Here is a 20,286-nt window from a genome sequence, read left to right as displayed (position 1 = left end):
CATTCAGATCCCAGTTGCAAAAAAGCAATGAAGAATCAGGGGTGTGTTCCAGAGGCAGGTATTTGCTTTCCTTTGCTGAGTAAAACCTAGAATCGCCTCAAATTCAAAACCTAAACTAAAGTAAATACACTTGGTTTTATTCAGATAACTCAGTGCTCCACATGCTTCTTGTAAAAGGCCCCATGTGCCTCAGGACTGATGTAACAGTCGACCACCATGTTTGTCAAACACCTTCCCCCACCCTGCATGCACAGGCTGAACTGCTTGAAAAGAAAAAAATGAGAATGGACCGAGAACTGTACTTTTTTTGGTTCAGCTGTGTGTATGCCAAACATGATAAAACTATACATTACCAACACACCGTGGTTCTGAGTCCTGTTGGCAGAAAACCTGCATGACTAAAAACTACTGAAGTTAAATTAATTAAGTAATTAATCTAAATTATCTAAACCTCAGACTAAAACTGTGGGTTAACTAATAAAGAATCAGTAATCATTTATTCTGACTCTTTACACAATGCTGTTGTAATTTAGCCTTTGTTATATGGAAACAATGTGTATTTCACCCAGTCAGTCATAACAGTGGAATAGTGAGCCAGAAGGCACTATACCTGAAACTGAAGCAGCTAAATGATTTCAGCCATCATCATTATTATTATTTACACCTGTGCTTTTCCTACTGGGACATGTCAAAATGTCTATGAATTAATTTAATACATTTCCAATGTTCAGTACTACAGTTCCTCTCAAATACAGTACGTCCACTTCTAATGAGTCCAAACAAACAGGGCCGACCAGGAACAGGTTTGACTGATGGAACTGACTAAAGGCAAAACAAAAAGACAAACAGCCTCTTTCATTCACTTTTATTGACCTGTGACGCCTTTAGAAAACATTTCAAACGATCCATTAAAACCACATTAAATCACTACATGGGTATTTAGATGAGGGAGGGGAGGAAAAACATAAAAAACATAAATATCTGTACTTTCTCCTATTACATCAAACAATGCATATTTATGGTAATAATAGTTCTGTACATGAAGGCTATGTGAGACACAGAGAAAATGTCCCAAACATGGCAGCACACAGTGTCAGTGAGTGAGTGAGTGAGTGAGTACCTCTGTGGTTATTGGCTTTACTTTAATCCCATCTCTGTTACAGCTGGGAAGGCACTGATGAACACTGACCAGAGCGTTTTGGCCATTTTTAATCATTACCAGGGGCTGTTTCCAAGGACTCTAGTGCAACTTCTTTCACTACAGCAACCAAAATCCCAAGTAAGCCCATTTTCAGGGACACAAAAACAAACAAACATAACCACCCAGTGGAATATAACGAATCAACATTATTATGTTTCTACAGTGATGTCCTGAGCTTAAGCCAAATGTGCTATTTTTATAGACCGATTAAGCAATCCCTGGTGTATGTGTGTATATTGTAACAGCAGAATCCAAAAGGAGTGGCTACTATCCCCTGAAGGAATAGTTTTGGGAAATCCTCCTCCTCATAAAGAACAGGTTAGTGTTTGTTAACTGTGGTACAGTATGTTCTCTAGAATACGTTTACTTGAGCTAAATGTAGAGTTGCAGGATAAAATGTCAGACCTTTGCTGTGTGACGTTAAGCAGCCAGTAATTTTCCCTTTATAGTAACAAACCTCCTTAATGTTGATACCACTAAAATGGTTATCCGGAAACAGATAAACAATAAGAAAAGCTACAGTAGCAATTCCCTCAAATCCCACAATCCCTCAAAATTCATTTTTCACAAAAATCATAAATAGTACAATACAATTTGAGGACTCTCATGGACCCTTTGATCCATCCTCTTCTATACATGGTACCGGTTAAGAGTTTTTCTTCATTACAATCTTCTAACAAAGTCCCTTTTTTACGGAAAGAGCGAGTCAGTTCAGAAAGCGCATATCAACCTCCAACCAACTCCACAAAGTGATAATGACTAGTGTTACCGATGAGGGCAGAGTAGAAGCACACACATAGAGAGAGAGGCAGGGAGTTGAGGGATGGAGGAGGACAATGTAGAGTGTTAAGTCTTGTAAAACAGTGGTTAATTGCAAGGGTGGGATAGCGCACTCTGGCCTCTGGGGACGTGTGAGAGACACGCCACCTCAGATGGTCTGGTAGCCCGCATGGCTCCTCTTCCTGCCAATGAGGTAGGCCAGGAGCACGATGAGGACGAGACCAGCTAAAGCTGCTCCAACTATGATGGGGATCAACATGTCGTCTTCATCCAGCTGACACTCCTCAGCTGAGAGAGAAAAGAGAGGACAAATTAGATCAGAGAAGCAGCGGATTCATTTCATCATATTCTACTTGAGAATAAGAAAATCATCTCTTTTTAATGGCAGAATGTGTCTACCTGCTCCGAACTGATCTCCAGTGAGGCCGAAGGGCTGCACCTGCACCTGGAAGGTGTTGATGGACAAATCTGGAGCTACATCAAGAGTTTGTTCCTCGCGGCACATGTATGAGTAGCCCAGGGTGCCTCGCAGGTAGTCCAGACTGCCATTATGGGCTGAGAAGGGCTCTGTGACAGAGGACAGAATGAGGAATGAAAAGACAAGACAGAGGTTTCTGGTATTTAATGTGATAAAACCTACTCAGCAGAATAATTTTACATTATTTATACTGAAACTGTTGGTTTTAAATTATTTTTATTTCTGTACTCCGCTTTCTTTTGTATCTATTGATGTGTTTATGTTTACATGTTGTGTTCATGTGCTTCTATCTAATCTTTTATCCTGTTGCACTGCTGAAAAATCAATTGTCCCTTGAGGACAAATAAAGTAAATGATTGATTGATAAAGACAGTGAAGTGAAAATACATCGTCCAAATTCTGATTCTGTGCCCCTGTTAACTGTTTAGTTGTCTCTTGGTGTTTGTCAAAATGTCATTTTTTTAGTGTTTTATCTCAAAATCCATCTTTTCTCTTCATCTCATCCCGCCCTCAGGGGCTATACATAAATGTATTCAATCAAATGTGATTTAGGGTCAACTTGTTAACCCCGCTCGTCACACAAAACAGCACTTAACCACTGAGGTCTAATTTAAATTCACTTATGAGATCCAATCAGATGTTAAGGATTTCATTTAAATATATAATACATATTCTATATTATCAGCAGTTTTCCACAGCTGCTGTGTTTGATTACGTCATATTAGACGGGTGTTATATATTCATTTATTTTTATTATATATATTTTTTCAGGCATTTCAGTGTAGATTTTATGCATCAAGGTGTGAAAATGTGTGTTTAAGATAAATATATGAGGGTCTGTAAAAATAACATTCACTGTTTGATAACCTTCGGTGTATGAATAAAAAATATTTTAACACCAAATTACTGTCAATTATAGTATGATATATGTTGTCTAACATATTGGTTTAGGATCTGGTGCATGTTTAGCTGTTTTTTGTTTATGTTACAGTTGTGATGCCACCTTTCCCTCATTTTGAGCCAGAAAAACTGAGCAGTGGATTAAGATCACAGCACAGATTGAACACTAGCATGCAATACTGGGAGGAAGAATTTTCTTACCTTTCACGTCTGGCAAAACTGCTGACAGAGACACTTCATTCAAGTGGTACTTGTTGGATGTAGTATTCTGGAGGAAAAGTCAGTAACACTGCAGTCAAGCAAATGAACCAGTTTACTTTAAAACTCCAGCTGCCATCTAGTGGTTGTTTCAGAAAGTACTAGATGAAAATAAAACCGCCTGCAAGTTGGCAAGTGGATGAAAACTATGATCCTTTTTTTTATGCACAAGGTTTGGAAATACGTAACAGTGACGGCAGAGCTCTTACCAGAGTGAAGAAAAAGGTGAGGTTGGTTTTCTCTGCATCTGTGATGAGGCGCAGAGAGGCAGCGTCTGGGGCACATGAACCAGAGCTCTTTGTCACATTGGGCTGAAGGTTCACAACATCCTGCACAGTCTGTACATGAATGATGTCACATTTAGTATTTCAGACATGTCAAAGTATTCAGACGACCGCTGAGTGTTTGTATTTATAGGCACCTTATTCAGGGAAGCAGAGCTGTAGGTGATGTTGAGCTGGAGGCCCATGGATGCCAGTAAACAGACCGTGCCGTTGCTGCTGGTGACCTTGTAGTTTCCCCTATCAGGTCTGCCGGGGTCCTTGTGTGGTGGAGCAGTCGCTGGTGGGGCAACAGTCGCAAAACTCTGGTGCAGGGCAGCAGCTGCAAGAGGTATTCAGTTAGGAGTCAAGCACTACAAAGACCCAAAGTGTTATTAAATAATGTCTAATTATAGTAATGTCTTTTCACAAGCTATTTTTGCATATACTTCCCCATTTCTGTCCAGCAGTGTTTATCTGATAATCAGAGTCTGTATCTGTTAATCAAAACAAACTGGGCCTTCTTCTGTACTAAATTCAGGTGAGTAAAATTTGCTGTGTTTTTCTGAGCGTTGTTTTTTCGGTTCCAAAACTTAGACTTTCATATTTCCCACTTGGTTAGTGCCTACGTGGTGCGCTTGGTTTATATGTACACGTGTTAAGACGGCACCACTTCATCAGTGGTGAAAGAAAAATAATTACACCTTCTAATTGACGACCACATAATGTCAAAATACTCTCTTACAAGAGGTGATGAAGTGATACGAGAGCTCAGAGGCCTGTAGTGACTTTTAAACCACAGTATCGGTGCTTGAGTCAGATCTGTGAAAATGATGTCACTGATGTTGATAGACACAGCTTACAGCTTTCCTGTCAGTGTACCAGCGAGTGGCTTGAACTGGTCTAAACCACTATTCGTTCAGGGCGTTTCTACCCTGAAGTCACTGAATCTCACACGCACTTAGTGGGTTGTACAGTGGTGTAGTTTAGGAGCCTCAGTCATTTGTGACTGCACAAGAAAAGTTATTGTAATAGGAGTAGATTTGGTTGCTGAAACAGTATATAAAACACACATGGACAATTATATGTACCCTACACTTACACTCTATATTCTCTCTACACTATATTCTGTAAAAATCGATTTGGACAAAGCTACTGACTTAAGGTCAAAGACAAAATCCAGCCTGTTATCTTCATAGCAAGTCTTTTGGATGACTTTTGTTTAGTTTTAAGTCCAATATTTCCTATCAAGACAAGCAATATTATCCGTAAGCAGTGGAAAATGAGAGCCACCTGAGTCACAGTGGGATGACTGAACAAATGATCCTGTGTGTGATATGTACCACACTATTATAGGTGTGGCTTCATGTCTAACATAGAATACAACAGTGCAATTTATTTTACCAGCAGATGGCAATATACATACACTGTTTGATATGAAGCTTCCAGCAATTAACCTGTTTCCAACAGAGTGCATCAGGAACCCTCAATTCTTCAGAAACTTTACATCTAAAAGTCATGCAATACAAATGTTACTTGCAGATTTACAGATGTATCGTCTGCCTTTGATTCTCCAACTCAAAGTATTCATTAGGTAGAAAAATGGCACTTTTCACACCGTTATATTATTATTATATAAAGTAATTTATATTATTGGATCATCATTATTGATGCACTTAAGATATAAAATGTAAAAATCTGTCAATATTACCTCATTACAAGCACATAATATTGGAATATACAATACAGTGGTTGAGTTAAAGTTACATTTTGCAGTACAGAACTGTCAAATACACAATATTTGTGTTTGAGGTCCATCAGAAACAGCGTCTCCATTACAAAGTTTGTCCACCAGAGAGCACTCACAAGTTCATTTTTCAACTATAAAATGTCTCTTTCACTCCATGTATTGGTCACAATTATTTGATACATTTAGGGGATGCTTATCAAAAATGTTTGTTTATGTTCTAGTTCCTGTAAAAGAAAAAAAAAGAAAAAGAATACCAGCTGACCTGTTATCAAAACAGGATCAGGATATCATAGTAAGTACAGATGTCAGATAGCCTAAATATAGTGGGGCAGAAGTAGCATAAATTGAGAATACTGCAGTACAGTTCACAAGAGGATTTTACACAGGAGGTACAGTTTTCTCGCCCTGAGGAGAACTACTCAGCCTGTTATCTTTCCAGTGATTAAACTCTGATAATGTCATCATGAGTTATCTTAGTTTGGGTTTCATACACATTTCGAACAGTAAGCATGCGTTGAAAACTGGAGGTGTGAGCTTAGAAAGAAGTGGGCATTTAGGAGGTGAATTATGGGAATTGTAGGATCCAAAATTTTTGGAGCTTAACCCATACTGGAGATGAACAGACAGGAAATAGTCGGCCCCTGCTGATCGATTGTGACCACTCTCTTTCTCATCAGTTTTTACACATTGTTAAAGATGAAACCAGTGTAACCAGTGTAACCAGTTACATGCTGCACTAATGCTTCAGTGTAAATGCTCTAATGAGGCCATATATAATAATATATCAACCAGAGAGACCAAACCACTAGTTTTACAGCAATACTTTAAGTACATTTTGCTGTCAATACTTATATACGTTTACTTAAGTAACGTTAGGATTTTTCATGCAGGACTTCTGCTTGTAATGGAGTATTTTTACATTGCTGTATATCTCCCACCACTGCTTAGGTAACAGTGTTGTTTTTCTACTGTCAGGTTATCTGTGACCTTCGGAGTTGGTAACGTTACGTTAACTGTTTACGTCGCGAGGTAGCCGTTAACTTATTGTCCGATTAGCCAAACTAATACTTACCTAAAATCAAGTGTAACGTTACTGTCAGGCATCGTGACTGGACACCGCCGATCTGCGTCATGTTTCTCTGGTTTTCTCTCCGGTGGTTTCAGTGTTTGTCAGGTCGAAAATCACAGCAACACAACCGCAGACAGGACGGAGCGAAGCTAGGCTGTGCTATGCTAACGTTAGCGTCACAACAACAACAGTCTGGAGAACAATAAGAGTCGAGCGCACTGATGCAGCGACGCGACAAAACGCTGTTCTTCGTAACGAAATCTAGCTACTAACGTCTGTGGCTAACTTCTTCTGTCTATGTATGCCAACTGTGAGGTGAATGTTTCTTGGCTGAAACGCTTTATCATCGCCACCACTGCAAACGCTGACATCTGGATCACGTGACAGACGCTTTAAGAAACACCCAGAGAGTCACGTGACGGAGAGCTGCTTAAAGTTTACATTTTACCGAGCAATGCTGCAGTGGTGGAAGAAGTATTCACATCCTTTATATAAGTAAAAGTACCAATACAGTAATGTAAAAATACTCCATTACAAGTAAAGGTCCTGCATGAAAAATCCCACTTAATCAAAAGTACATAAGTATTAGCAACAAAATGTACCTAAAGTATTGCAGTAAAAGTAGTGATTTGGTCCCTCTGACATATTTATTATTGTATATGACATCATTAGATTATTAATACTGAAGCATCAATGTGTAAACAGCATGTTACTGTTGTAGCTGCTGGAGGTGGAGCTAGTTTCAACTACTTTATATACAGTTAGCTAGTTTAGTTCAGTGGTTCCCAATCTAGGGGTTGGGCCCCTCCAAAAGGTCACCAGATAAATTTGAGGGGTTGTGAGATGATTAATGGGAGAGGAAGGAAGAAAAAACAAAGTTCTGATACACAAATCTGTTTTCAGTTTTTGGACTGTTTCTCTAATCTTTGATTTTTGGTGAAATGTTGGATCATTTGCACATTTATTGAAATGAAAACATGTGAGAAGTTCAGAGGGATAAATCACTATTTGATGGAGCTGTCAACAACTCATAGACATCTGAAATGTGACCCCAACGACACACTGCTTTTAGTAAGACGTCAAAAGCCAAAAAGGTTGGAAACCACTGGTCTCATTTTTAACAATTTGTTGTGTTTTAAAAGCTTGTCATTGTGTCAAATCATCATCTGAAAAATAACTAAAGCTGTCAAAAATTGTAGTGGAGTAGAAAGTACAGTATTTCCCTCTGAAATGTAGTACAGTGGAAGTATAAAGTAGCTTCAAATGGAAATACTCAAGTAAAGTACAAGTACCTCAAAATTGTACTTGAGCACAGTACTTGAGTAAATGTACTTAGTTACTTTCCACCACTGCAGTACTGATATGCACATATGTATGTTTAGTTATTGGTCAATGTCATTATTCCTCCTGTCCTTACTGGCCTTTACCTGACCTAACTTCAATGTGAGAAAGAGGGAACAAAGTCCAGTCCACCATCTGTGCAAAAATGCATTCAGAAGTTCAAACAAAGATAATATGAGACTTAGTCAAATTAAGTGGGTATCTTTTATTTCATATACTTAATTAACAGAACCATAATGTACATACAACATACGTGCAAACAAAAGTGATTATACCAGGGATATAGACAGCTGATATAGTACTGTGCAAACATTTAGATTCTTATCCATTATGCAATACTATCAGGGAGGCATCTGATTGGTCCCATATTAATTCAGCAGCATGACAATGACCCAAATCATTCAGCCAGAGTAATAAAGAACTAGTGACACAAAGAACAAGGAGTCCTGCAACAGATGGTTTGGCCACCACAGAGTCCTGATCTCAACAACATGGAATCTGTGTGGGATTTCATGAAGAGACAGAAGCAACTGAGTTGCCTAAATCCACAGAAGAATTGTGTCAACTTCTCTAAGATGCAGGAACAACCGACCTGCCAAGTAACTCAAAAAACTGTGTGCATGTGCACCGAGGAGACCTGCTGCTGTTTTAAAGGCAAAGTGTGGTCACAACAAATATTGATTTCATTTCGGTTTCTTCTGTTTACTGAACTTTGTATGAAGTTAATTGATAAATAAAAGCTATTTGTGGCATTATTTTTCACTTTACTTTTAGTGCCTAAAACTTGCACAGTACTGTACATTTTTCCATATAAAAATAAAAAAGTTAAAGAAATACACTATGTGCAAAAACATGGCTATAAGCTTTGATTGCCTTCTTGTTTTTACCGTATTTAATTGCGGTGCCATGTTCAGATGGTTCTTGACAAAAGTGTCTGAAGTTTGGTTTGGAGTCTGTCAAGTCAAATCAAGTCAATTTCTATTTGTATAGCCCAATATCACAAATCATAAATTTGCCTCAAGGGGATTTACAATCCATACAGCAATATAACATCCTCTGTCCTTGAGCCCTTAATCCATTTCTTTTTATTTATGTGAAATTTCCCCATTTATAAAACCAACTGCATGAAAAAAATAAAATCTTTGTCCATCTAAACAAAGATAAACGTCGTCATCCTGTGATCATTCACTCGTGTCCTCCTCATAAAATGTTCAATGTCCATCCAGAATAGTTTTGTGTAAATAAAATGACAAAACAAATGGCAAATATTTTCTCTTTCTAATCCACAGAGTTCACAAGAATATTCAATCTCCAGTCTAAACTTCTCCAAAATCCTAAAACAAACTATAATTACCTTATTATTAACACAATATCACCAGTTAACCATATATATTTATGCCAGTTCAGTTCTCCATAAAGGGATGCCCAAAAACATCTCGCTGGGGGAAGAATGTCAGACAGACCCTCATGGCTATAGGGATGTTGAAAGTACATATAATCTGCACTTTATTCTTATCTTTTCTCTACTCAGCTTCTGTATTTGTGTGCATACATACAGACTTATTTATACTTTAACTTCAGTAAATAAATATTATGTCACTTCACACACCTACCCCACTTCACTTCAGAGAGAAATACTGTTCTTTTTAATATACTAAGATCAGTTGTATGTTATTTCAGGGTATTTTAGATAAAATACAAGTGTAAATTCAAATGTATTAGATCTCAATATCATTGTTTATCTATTAGTTGCCCTCCAAAGTTACAGTCTTTTTAGTATTAAATTCCTTCTTTGTGTTTCTCCAAACAGTTTCTCCAAACAGCAACAAAACTACATGCAGCTCACAGCACAAGCTATTAACTAACTAACAGGGTCCAGAGAACGTGAGCATGTAATTAAAGGTCCTGTAAGGTCACGCCTCAGTCAGAAGTCCCTGAACATTTCACACACAGTTGTTAAAATTGAGTCTCCTCTCTGTGCTACTTCAACCGACCACTTCTCTGCCTGCAAGTTTCCTTTAGTGTCACAGATCAGTGTGATTATGCAACACTTTGGAAAGATGCAGAGGTCTCGTGTGTGTAACCCCTTCCTCTACACAGACAAACACGAACATTTAAGTATCATAAGGGCAACTTATCTTTTGACCTTTTTAACATGCAGTCACTTAAACAGGCATTTCTCCCTTTGATTGTTAAACTGAAAGACACAGTTTGCACGCCATAATCTGTACAATCAGATTTTTACTCTCTGCTTGATAACTTTAATCTGTTTGGCATATTTTTAGATACATGTAAGTGACATAAACTGCTGCATTTTAAAGTTTGTTTGGTCCCTTAAGTACCTCAGAAAAGAATGTTGACTGGTTTATGCTTAAAGAAACAAAATTCACCTTAATTAGGATTACTTGTATTTTCCTTTGCAAGACGTTGTTGTCTTTCTTAAAAGATAATACACTTATAAAAGCATAATTTGCACTACAATACAAATCGTGAGCTTCATCGAAATGTTATGATTTTCAAGAAAATCCAGCACAATAAACCATTTCAGTAACACTTCATTTTACTTTATATAGTATTTGTACGCAGTATAGCACTTAATAGTTTAAAACACACTGTAATGTATTTGTAAGCCAATACAAGGACATATTATGTATGTTTATTATTGCATTTGTCAACAGCTCCAACTTCTCCTGTGAAACCTCCAAGCTGGTGAATAACCAGTTAATGAATGGTTTATAATGAAGTATGACGTAGCTGTAATCGTGTATAATCATATATTTAATATATTAATAGTTGATACACATGAAAAAATCTTTCACGTGCAGGTTTAAAATGTGTTAAGAACTCAAATAGAAACACTTTAAATGTCCTTAAAAATGCTTACAACCACATTATAGTGTGATATAAACAATTGATTGAATACCGCTTATGATATTATATTCGGTCAATTTTGATTGTTCACTTAAAGGATCAGTGTGTAGGATTTAGTGGCATCTAGTGGTGAGGTTGCAACCAACTGAATCCCCCTCCTCTTCCAAGTGTGTCGGAGAACCCACGGTGGCCACGAAACTCACGAAAAACGTGAAAGGCCCTCTCTAGGGCCAGTGTTTGGTTTGTCTGTTCTGGGCTACTCTAGAAACATGGTGGTGCAACATGGCGGGCCTCGTGGAAGAGGACCTGCTCCCTATGTAGATATAAAGGGCTCATTCTAAGGTAACGAAAACACAACTTTTCTTATTTTCAGGTGATTATACACTAATTAAAACCTACTCATGAATATTATATTCCTTTTCCACCACATGCATTCAGCTCGATGCCCATAAATTCTACACACTGCACCTTTAAAATTTTAATAGTTTACTAGAAGAAGTTTACTCGTCTTTTATTTCACTGTCGGATAACGGTGAAGGTCTGTTTTAAAAAGGTGTCCTGCTTGTACATATAAAGCATTCTTCTCGCTACACAATCAAACAGAATATCCGAAGCAGCTGAACATGACACAGTCACTGAGCGTTACTGTGGGTGTTGAAGCTTGTACGATGCTTTGAAGTACACACAACCAAGTCTCAGTCCATTGGCAGCTACTCAGTTCAGCCACTTCCTCTGATCAGAGTGGGGTGGAAAAAAAAGATAAAAGTGAGGCAACCGAAAGCAACCAGGAGGTAAAGAAAGAAAGAACGTTTCTACAGACGGAGAGAGAAAGAAACAAGGAGGGAGAGCCATGAACACACTGAGGACAGGTGTGTTTGTGCTGTTTGGGCTCGTGGTGCCTGTATCCTGTTCAGGTAAGCGATGCAGATCTAAAGCAGCCATTTGATTCTAATCTTATTCACTTTACTGAGTTTGATAAAAGGCCTGAAATGTTTCCACACATGGAAAAAGAAATGTATATCAGCTGGTTGGTATTGGAAGGGAGTCTGCAGGTGTTATAAGAATGATGCTGAATTTATTTAGTAAAACTAAACTCTAACATCCCTACGGAAATCTTTGTTGTCCTTCGTAACACAGGCCCTCGCTGCTCAGATAATCGGCAGTCGAGAGAGCAGTCAACCCTTAAAATGAAGTTTTACTTTTTTCTTTATTCACTTTTTGGATATTTAAATAAAGGAAAGAGTGAATCACCTTACTGATTTATGCAAAACAAAATAGCAGAGAGGAAAGAGATTTTGTAATAGTCATCCGCTCAGTCATCCACTTTGTAAAGTTTCCATTCTAATATCATGAAGATGATTGTCTATATTTGGAACATAGGAACCAGTGATGGAAAATTATAGTCAATTATTAATCAATTCAATGCACAAAACCTTTTAGCTCTGAAACTTCCCACACAGCAGCGGCACGTTGGTTATTATAATAACCGTAGAATATAAGAATGTACATTTTCTTCTTACTCTGTATCAATGAAGAATGAAATGTAAAATAATTTTCTTTCCTTTGGGTTTAACTTGAGACGTTTGAGTTTTCATCGGCAGAAGTTTGTGTGCATTTGATGTTTCCCAGGTTTTCTGCTTCATGTCGTAGTTAGTGGGGTTTGTGAAAAAAAAAATATTCATAATGATCAAAAACACTTTCAAGTCCTGTCATGTATTTCAGTCAGATTCATCATGATGAAGGGAAGCATGTGCATAAATAAATAATCTCCCTCCAGACACTATACTGCGTATGAAAACACTGATGGTGAATTTTCACTGTTAGTTTTCCAGAGTAAGAAGATAAAACGTCAGATCTTCTGCAGCAGAAAAACACACTACGAAGGATGGTTGCTGCGAAGAACATATTCAAATATTTACTTACTCTGCTGCATGCTCATAACCTCCTGACCTTTTGAACGGCAGGATTGCTTCATTTATTTACAGATGATATTCTATCCTGCGATATACTGAGACATGTCAAAACACCAGGCCAAGTAAGCAATAATCACTCAGTATTGATCAGGCAATGTGCTACATGTTAGCTTGAAGAAAACAACATCCCTAACCCCTCAGCATACAGTTTCCCCGTTAAGTGGCTTTAAAGTTTGACGACTGACAATATATTGATTGTGTATTATCTTGTTCCAGCTCTTTAGTGAAGTAATTATGTTTACACTGAGTGAAATATACAAACCCAGGTTTTTATGGCTGCAGCATGTGAAAATATTCTAGATTTCTTGTGCATTATTATACACACGTTTCCCCAAAATTCAACCTGACATTTTGGTGTATTTAAAACTTTAGGATGAAAAAATAAAAATTTGTGAACAGAGTTTGGCTGCGCACATTTAAAAATGCATACATTTAAATCAACACACCCACTGGCAGACTGCTACTTAGTACCATGTGTAAAGGAACATTTGACATTTTGGAAAATACACTTAATCACTTTGTTGCTGCAAGTTAGATGAGAAGATTGATACCACTCTCAGCTCAACTCACTCTTAATATGAAAGCGAATAGATAAAAGATATTATAGATTTTATAAAAGGGTTACCAACCCGAACAATTTCTACAAATTAACAATTTATGTATAAAAAAATGAAAACAAGATAAAGCACAAATGAAAGGTGAGCTGAAGAGTTTCTGTGGCAGCATTTTGGGAAACATCAGCACAGTGGACCTTCAGTTTTCTCCCCTTCTCAGTAATACTAATTGCAGAATTTTGAAGTATAAAAATAACTTAGGAGAAATGTTGCAACTTTAGATCATCAAGATTAGATGAAGGAAGTTATAGCCCCAATGAATCACCACCACCGGCTACGTTCTCACAACATGGCTTCTTTTCCAACCGCACATTGAGATAAATGAGTCTCATCAAAACCACAGAGCAACCTATCGTGCTGACAGGAAGACGCTTAAAGTCCTCAACTGCAGATAGTTTCTTATTTCCTGTTTGAGGAGGACTTGCTCAATTCTCTCATGTGCCTCAGTATGTTGTTATTTTCCATCCCATGTTGCTGAGTGGATATCCTGTATGTCGTGCAACAGAGTCACACACACACATTCACACACATATGCTGAGGCCCTACTTTTTACAGCTGCAGAGAGAAGTGAAACACTTAACTCCTCTTACATCCAGTATTGTAACAAATCATAAATATTCCACCATGAAACATTACATTATAACATATAACATTATTATATTCTTTATGTACTATATTTTATAGTATATAACACAGCTTATCACAATATTCTTTCTATTTCTATTACTATAAAAATATCAGACATTATTTAACATGCATTATATTATATATAGTGCACACCTATTACGTATTATATATAACATCTCTGTATATATTTCCATATATTTCAATCTTTATAGTATTTATTATTCATACTTATACATATAGCCATATTTATATCATGTATAGTACACACAATATAGCTACTTGTTTCTTCATCATCAGACTCATTCTTTCTGGATATATATACTGTATTTGCACAACTCATTGGTACAGTCTGAGGTATCGTAATGTATTAAATATAATTATCATAATTTGTTATTTAGTTTAGTTTTACTGTATTTGTATAATTCAAATAGTACATTATCTGTATAGCGTGTCTCTTGTGCTGCTGTAACATGTGAGTCTTATATTGAACTATCTTACAAGTAAAAGTGTTTACATTCACAGTTTTACTGAAGCAAAAAGAAACAAGTATTGACAAGAAAATTAACAAAGTGAACAAAAGAGTTGAAGCATCAGTAATGAAATCCTCCAAAGTTTGAGATAGCGGTACATCATTTTTCACTACAGGATGAAAGATACACAAACAAAAACTAGATTTGTACCCAACATCAGTGATATTTTCCTTATGTTGAATATTTTTTATGGATATTATATTCCTTATTTATATGTATACCTAAGTTTATTTTATTTGTTTACTTTATACAGTTGTTTATCTGTTTCCACTCAGCCTGTTTCTTGCTGCTGTAACATGTGAAGAGTTAAACATCAATTAAGAAAACCCCTAAAAGTTATTTTTCGTTCAACCAGATTTTTTTCAAAAAACAGTATTTCTGATTATGCTTTTTTTGTGCCAAAAAATACAACCCTCGCCCCTCTGCTGCCACACACACACACACTCTTACCTCCCCAAACCAGCTCTGGCGAAAAGGGAAAAACAAGCAAATAAATAAAACTGGTGGGAAAAAACCAATAAGACTTCTTTCAGGTGGTCATTGAAGATTAATGTTGAGATTTGGATCATCAGTAAGAGGCTGTCAGATCTTATTAAACTGTGATAGTCTGTCCTTGAGCAAAAACCTGGATATTGATCAACTCATTAAGCCACTAAGTGGACTGTGGGGACCTCCTTCTTCTTGTAGTACATAAGAATGAGTTTTTGGTTGTAATTAAGCTTTAGGAGACAAGCTGTTGTTGTGTCTTTTTGCATTTGATTGTTAATTCTTACATACCAAAAAAAAATTTGTATGATTATCAAGCAAACATAGAGTAACATAAACATCTCAGGTCAGCAGTTTTAAAGCACCAAACTGTGAAGTAAATTAGCTTCTTGCAGACTACATTCGTCACATGATGAGATCTCAGAAAATATCTTGTATGGTTTAGCGTCTGAGTATTGAAGTCTGTGGATGATTTTAAACAGATCTCAGTTCACTCTGCCAGCCCGTCTTAACGTGTATAATCATAGATGGAGGGTTAACAGACTGTAGAACATCATATAAATATAATACTATATTTGTGATTTATAAAAAAATATCAATAACAGAGGGTGAGGCCTTTCCAAAATTGGCTGCACATATTGGGTCCACAAAATTCTTCTTCAGATATCACCAATTTTATTATTAATTCTATGACTCTTATGGTTCCAGAGAAACAAGAGGATGACTGAGTCCATCTGATTAAATGATGATTTGTGTAGAAATATATGGGGGCAGACTCTAAAAGAGGTGCAATAGCTGAAGAAATAATATAATAATATAATTTTCACAGCACTGACTTTGCCCAATAAAAGAAGAGAAATTAGTAAAGGATTCAAAAGAATCTTCAAAGGGAAATTGTTATTTTGTTAAATTGTTTTAACGAAAACAAATCTTGTAATCGTGCAGTCATCAATTTGCTTTTGGTCCAGCTGATCCAGAGAACGCCTGAATTGATTAATTTACAATTTAAGGATAACTGGAATGCTAATTCCAGGCTGGGTGACATACAACAAGGTGTCATCTGTGTAAAGTGATATATTGTTACATGAATCTGTTGAAGTGAAGTCAATAGATTCTGAAAAGGGCTCTATGACCAATGAGAACAGGTTTGGATGTAAGGGACAATCCTGTCTCGTACTCCTCAATAAACTGAAACAAGGGGAGAGCAATTTATTTGTAATAGTTGTGCAGAGGGATTTTTTTTTATATAAGAACTTAATCAAATGAATAAAGTTATCTCCAAAATTAAAAATATTTCAACACTGAAAACAAGTAAGGCTATTCTACCTTATCTACCTGTACCTCAATAATGATTTCAGTTCAGCGTTGCAATACTAAACTCAATTTCGCACAAACATATTCACACTAATATTTGCACAATTCATTTATGTAGCGTAATTCATTGCTGTCTTTGCCTGTCTCTTGTGCGGCTGTAACATGGACATAAAGTCTTACCTTATCAAATCGTAATCTGCAAACCACTATTTACATCTGTCAGATCTGTGGTTTCTCTCCAAAATGTATGTAGTGGAGGAAAAGTCTCACAAAACAGAAATACTGAAGAACTTCAAAAATGTATTGAAGTACAGAGGTTAGTTACCCCCCACGTCTGCCTGCAGCAGAATAATTCTCTCCCCTGTTTGTCCTGCAGAGCCTTTTTTTAATGACCTGGTCATCTGCTATTTCCTGGATGCGATCCTGATGGTTTACTGCATCACTGCCACTGTTTTCTTCTTTAGAGAAAAGGTGAGTTGTAGCACAAGCACATCCGGCCTCAGGGAACGCAAAGATATCTGTACTGGAATGATTAGTTGATTAATTATTTAGTTTTACTCTTCATTCAACAACTAAAAGGACATTTTTTTGGTTACAACTTCTCAGATGTGAATATGTGAAAATTTCTTCTTCTTTTTTACATTATTGAAAATGTACAAGCTTTACGTCTTTTGTCTGTTGATCAGACAGAGTAAAAAAAAATGTTGTATAGCTCCTAATTAAAATGATTAATGATTATTTTCTTCTTTTTTCTCTCTCTTTTTTTTTTTTACAAAACTTTGCTTTTTTGGTTATTTGCTTAGTCTATACAATACTTTTTGTCAGACAAACTGTCCAAAGACCAAATTCATTTAATTTACAATAATATAAAACTGAAAAAAAGCAGCAAATGTTTCACATTTTTGCTCAATAAATGACTTTTTTATCAATTGAACAATTATAAAACTAATTGGTTATTAATTTTATGTTGACTAATCAATTAATTGGCTTAATAGACTAAACAATTAGTCAACAATTGATGGATTAAACAGACCTGAAATAACATACCTGTTCATTTATAAAGTGTTTGTTCTGTTTAGTTTTCCTACCCCCCATCTGAAGCTGTTAAAGTGCCGGTAAGTGTTTATGTTTTTCAACCTCACTTAATTTTCTCATTATGACTTTGTTGACTGTTATTGGCTGATATAAAATGTGTGTGCATACTTGGATATGTGCATTTCAAGTTTATTTCAGTTCACTTTCTGTATTTTTCACTGAATCAAACAGGATGCTAATGGTGGAATTTACCAGGTAAGGAGGACTCTTACACAATTTCATGACCAAATTATGTTTAACTGTGGCTCTACTGTGGGGTATTTATTTATTGTATTTATTATTGTCTTTTTTTCCCCTGTAGGAACTTGAGAGACCGAATGATGCCGATGCTTACCAGGTGCTTGAAACATCAAAAAGAAAGGTACGACACTACTTCTGTTGATAAAGATTTTTCACCTTCTCATCTGTTCTGGCGCTAAACTGTCAATCAACATCTTGTATTTTATCTCTAGAAAAAAGCTGCCAAGAAAAAGAGAACTGAGGTAAGGTTATTAACTCACTCACATGGGAATTACTGTCAAACAAAAATAAACTTTTTTAAACTGTGGGATATGGTGAAAATAAAAGGAAACAGCAAGATATACTAGACAGTATGTGTAGTGTAGCAAGAATCACATATGAGATATAATACCTGGGGATATGGGGATATAAATACCACATGAATCCAGGGTCCATCACTAATTTGGTGTTGATGGACGAACCAAAAAAATCTTTTGATCTCAGATTGTATAAAAGACTGAAAACATTAGCATCATTGTGCTGTGAAGGATGCATTTAGAATCCAGAATGACGCGTATCTTGTTAGGAGGAAGCTAGAAAAGAGGATTATTTGCATGATTAAGTATTCATACTTTGTGGTGAAGAACCACTTGAGTATTGCAGGACTTAGACAAGTGTCTTTTTATTTTAACTATATCTAACACAATAGCCAAACACGTGACATCAAGGGCCAAAAGTCTACAGGTTTTCATTACAAAAAAACAGCTGATTAAATTGTTTAAGACTTTCATGACATAAAACATTAAGCTTTAGAGAAAAAAAAAAAAGAGATTCCTCAAAGCAAATGCAATAGACGATGGGTCTCCCCTCGCTGATGTCACAGGGTAGAAAACTACTTATCAATGCAGAACTGTAATGTTGTCTCTCTTCTCCACAGTCTACCCCAGCCGAGCAGAGGGATATGGATCCCTTTGAAACTTTGGTGCCCAGTACCTCTGCTCCACGGCCAAATCCTTAGTGATTTTCTGCATGGTCACTCGTATCCCAAGAGAGTGCTCTTAACTCTGCTGTAAACTCCTGAGTTCTCATCTACAATCAGGAATAGTTTAATATTTCTTGCTGTTATGTGAGACAGTCAACTCCTCTCGTGTGTTGTTTGTGTCTGTGATAAGCCGTATGGATTTTGAGCTGGTGGGAGGCAATAAAATAGCTTAGCTTAGCATAGAGACTATAATCAGGAGGAAACGCTTGGAAAAGCTTGGCTCTAAGACTAACTTTTTTTAAATCAATCAAGTTCAAGTTTATTGTCATTCAAACCATACATATAGCAGAATGAAAAGACATTTCTCTGGGGCCAAAGTGGACAGTAAATAATAGTGCAAGACAGATAAATAAAAATAAATAACAAGACCAAATTTCTGAGAGAAAAAGAGTTTTTAAAACAGTATATTAAAGCACTACTATTGAGTGACCTTTGGGAAACAGGTTAAAACGTATTTAAAATATGAATATTTTCTTATTTAAGCCTCTGGAAATATCTTCAAAACAGAAATAAGTACATAAAGAAGTAAGATATCACATTTCTGTAGCTGGAATATAACTAGGTGAATATAACCAGCTTCTTTTTTGTGACACTCACCTGATTTGACTCACTCAGACTGATAAAGCCTCATATTAGCGTCAGATAAACATTTAAATTCTATTTGAATGAAACGTGGATTGCGGATTTTGTGCCCCATCACTTACATTGAAAGTGCATTAGGAAATAATCTTTTAATGGTCAGTATGAGCAGGAGGAATGATTACCGTGAGCAAAACATGTTTCAACATGTTCATACGGACACCTGACTGTTGTTTTAGGGCAGACTTGAAATATTGTGAACCTGTCCTGTAATAGCAACTGCCCTAAAACTAAAAAATAATACAATTAATAATACATTTTCCCAGTTCTAAGCATGTGTCTCTGGATTAATTATCTCCATAAGCCAAATGTTTGTTAAAATAAATAAATAAATTTACATTTTTACATTAAAATCCCTGTTTTTACTCTTTCTTCATGTATAAAAATGCGTCCAATCAAGGTAAAGGTTAAGGTACTTTATTTGCCACACATAAAGTTGTGAACAGTGAAATTCGAAAGTACTAGGAGCAGTGGGTTGCCACTGTGCAGTGCCTCAAACTCAAATGTGACTTTGGGCGACTATAGCTAATGGCACCCATCATATAAACCTGCACTTTCTCTCTGTAGCTCCTTATCGTATTCAATATGAAGGAATTAATTTGGGCCAAAAAAAGATAACTCTAAATTCAATTCACAGCTATATATTACAAATCTTTTAGTTTTATTGGCTAATTTTCTTATTTATAAAAGCAAATTAACATTAAGAATCTAATTTGTTGGTTTTCACAAAGGAGGTCAAACTACATTGATTCAATTTTCCTGTAATACAAAGGCTGTGAAAACTATTAATACCTGGGTTTTTTTGTTTAAAATCTTTGTATGAACAATAACTCCCTCTA

General features: G+C 36.3%; 1 protein-coding gene across 1 annotated transcript; it reads right to left on the bottom strand.

Annotated features, from left to right (window-relative positions):
* Positions 1-850: 850 nt before the first annotated feature.
* Positions 851-7,090, bottom strand: lamp1b (lysosomal associated membrane protein 1b). The gene is made up of 6 exons (XM_042427344.1): positions 6,700-7,090; positions 4,039-4,220; positions 3,827-3,955; positions 3,561-3,627; positions 2,381-2,548; positions 851-2,269 (listed from the first exon to the last, which is right to left on the bottom strand). The coding sequence occupies exons 1-6, from the start codon at positions 6,758-6,760 to the stop codon at positions 2,130-2,132; spliced, it is 747 nt and encodes a 248-aa protein (XP_042283278.1). The 5' UTR covers positions 6,761-7,090; the 3' UTR covers positions 851-2,129.
* Positions 7,091-20,286: the final 13,196 nt, after the last annotated feature.

The sequence above is a fragment of the Thunnus maccoyii genome, chromosome 11 (assembly GCF_910596095.1).
Source record: "Thunnus maccoyii chromosome 11, fThuMac1.1, whole genome shotgun sequence".
In the NCBI taxonomy this organism is placed as follows: Eukaryota; Metazoa; Chordata; class Actinopteri; order Scombriformes; family Scombridae; genus Thunnus; species Thunnus maccoyii.
Note: the sequence above shows the minus strand (reverse complement) of the source record. Positions and strands in the feature narration are given on the sequence as shown.

Excerpts from the sequence above, each read along its gene's own strand:
- lamp1b (XM_042427344.1), bottom strand. The coding sequence starts at position 6,760 with ATGACGCAGATCGGCGGTGTCCAGTCACGATGCCTGACAGTAACGTTA. Across the intron at positions 3,956-4,038 it reads GCTCTGCTTCCCTGAATAAG|ACTGTGCAGGATGTTGTGAA; the intron begins GTGCCTATAAAT and ends ATTCATGTACAG. Across the intron at positions 2,549-3,560 it reads AGTTTTGCCAGACGTGAAAG|AGCCCTTCTCAGCCCATAAT; the intron begins GTAAGAAAATTC and ends CCTCTGTCACAG.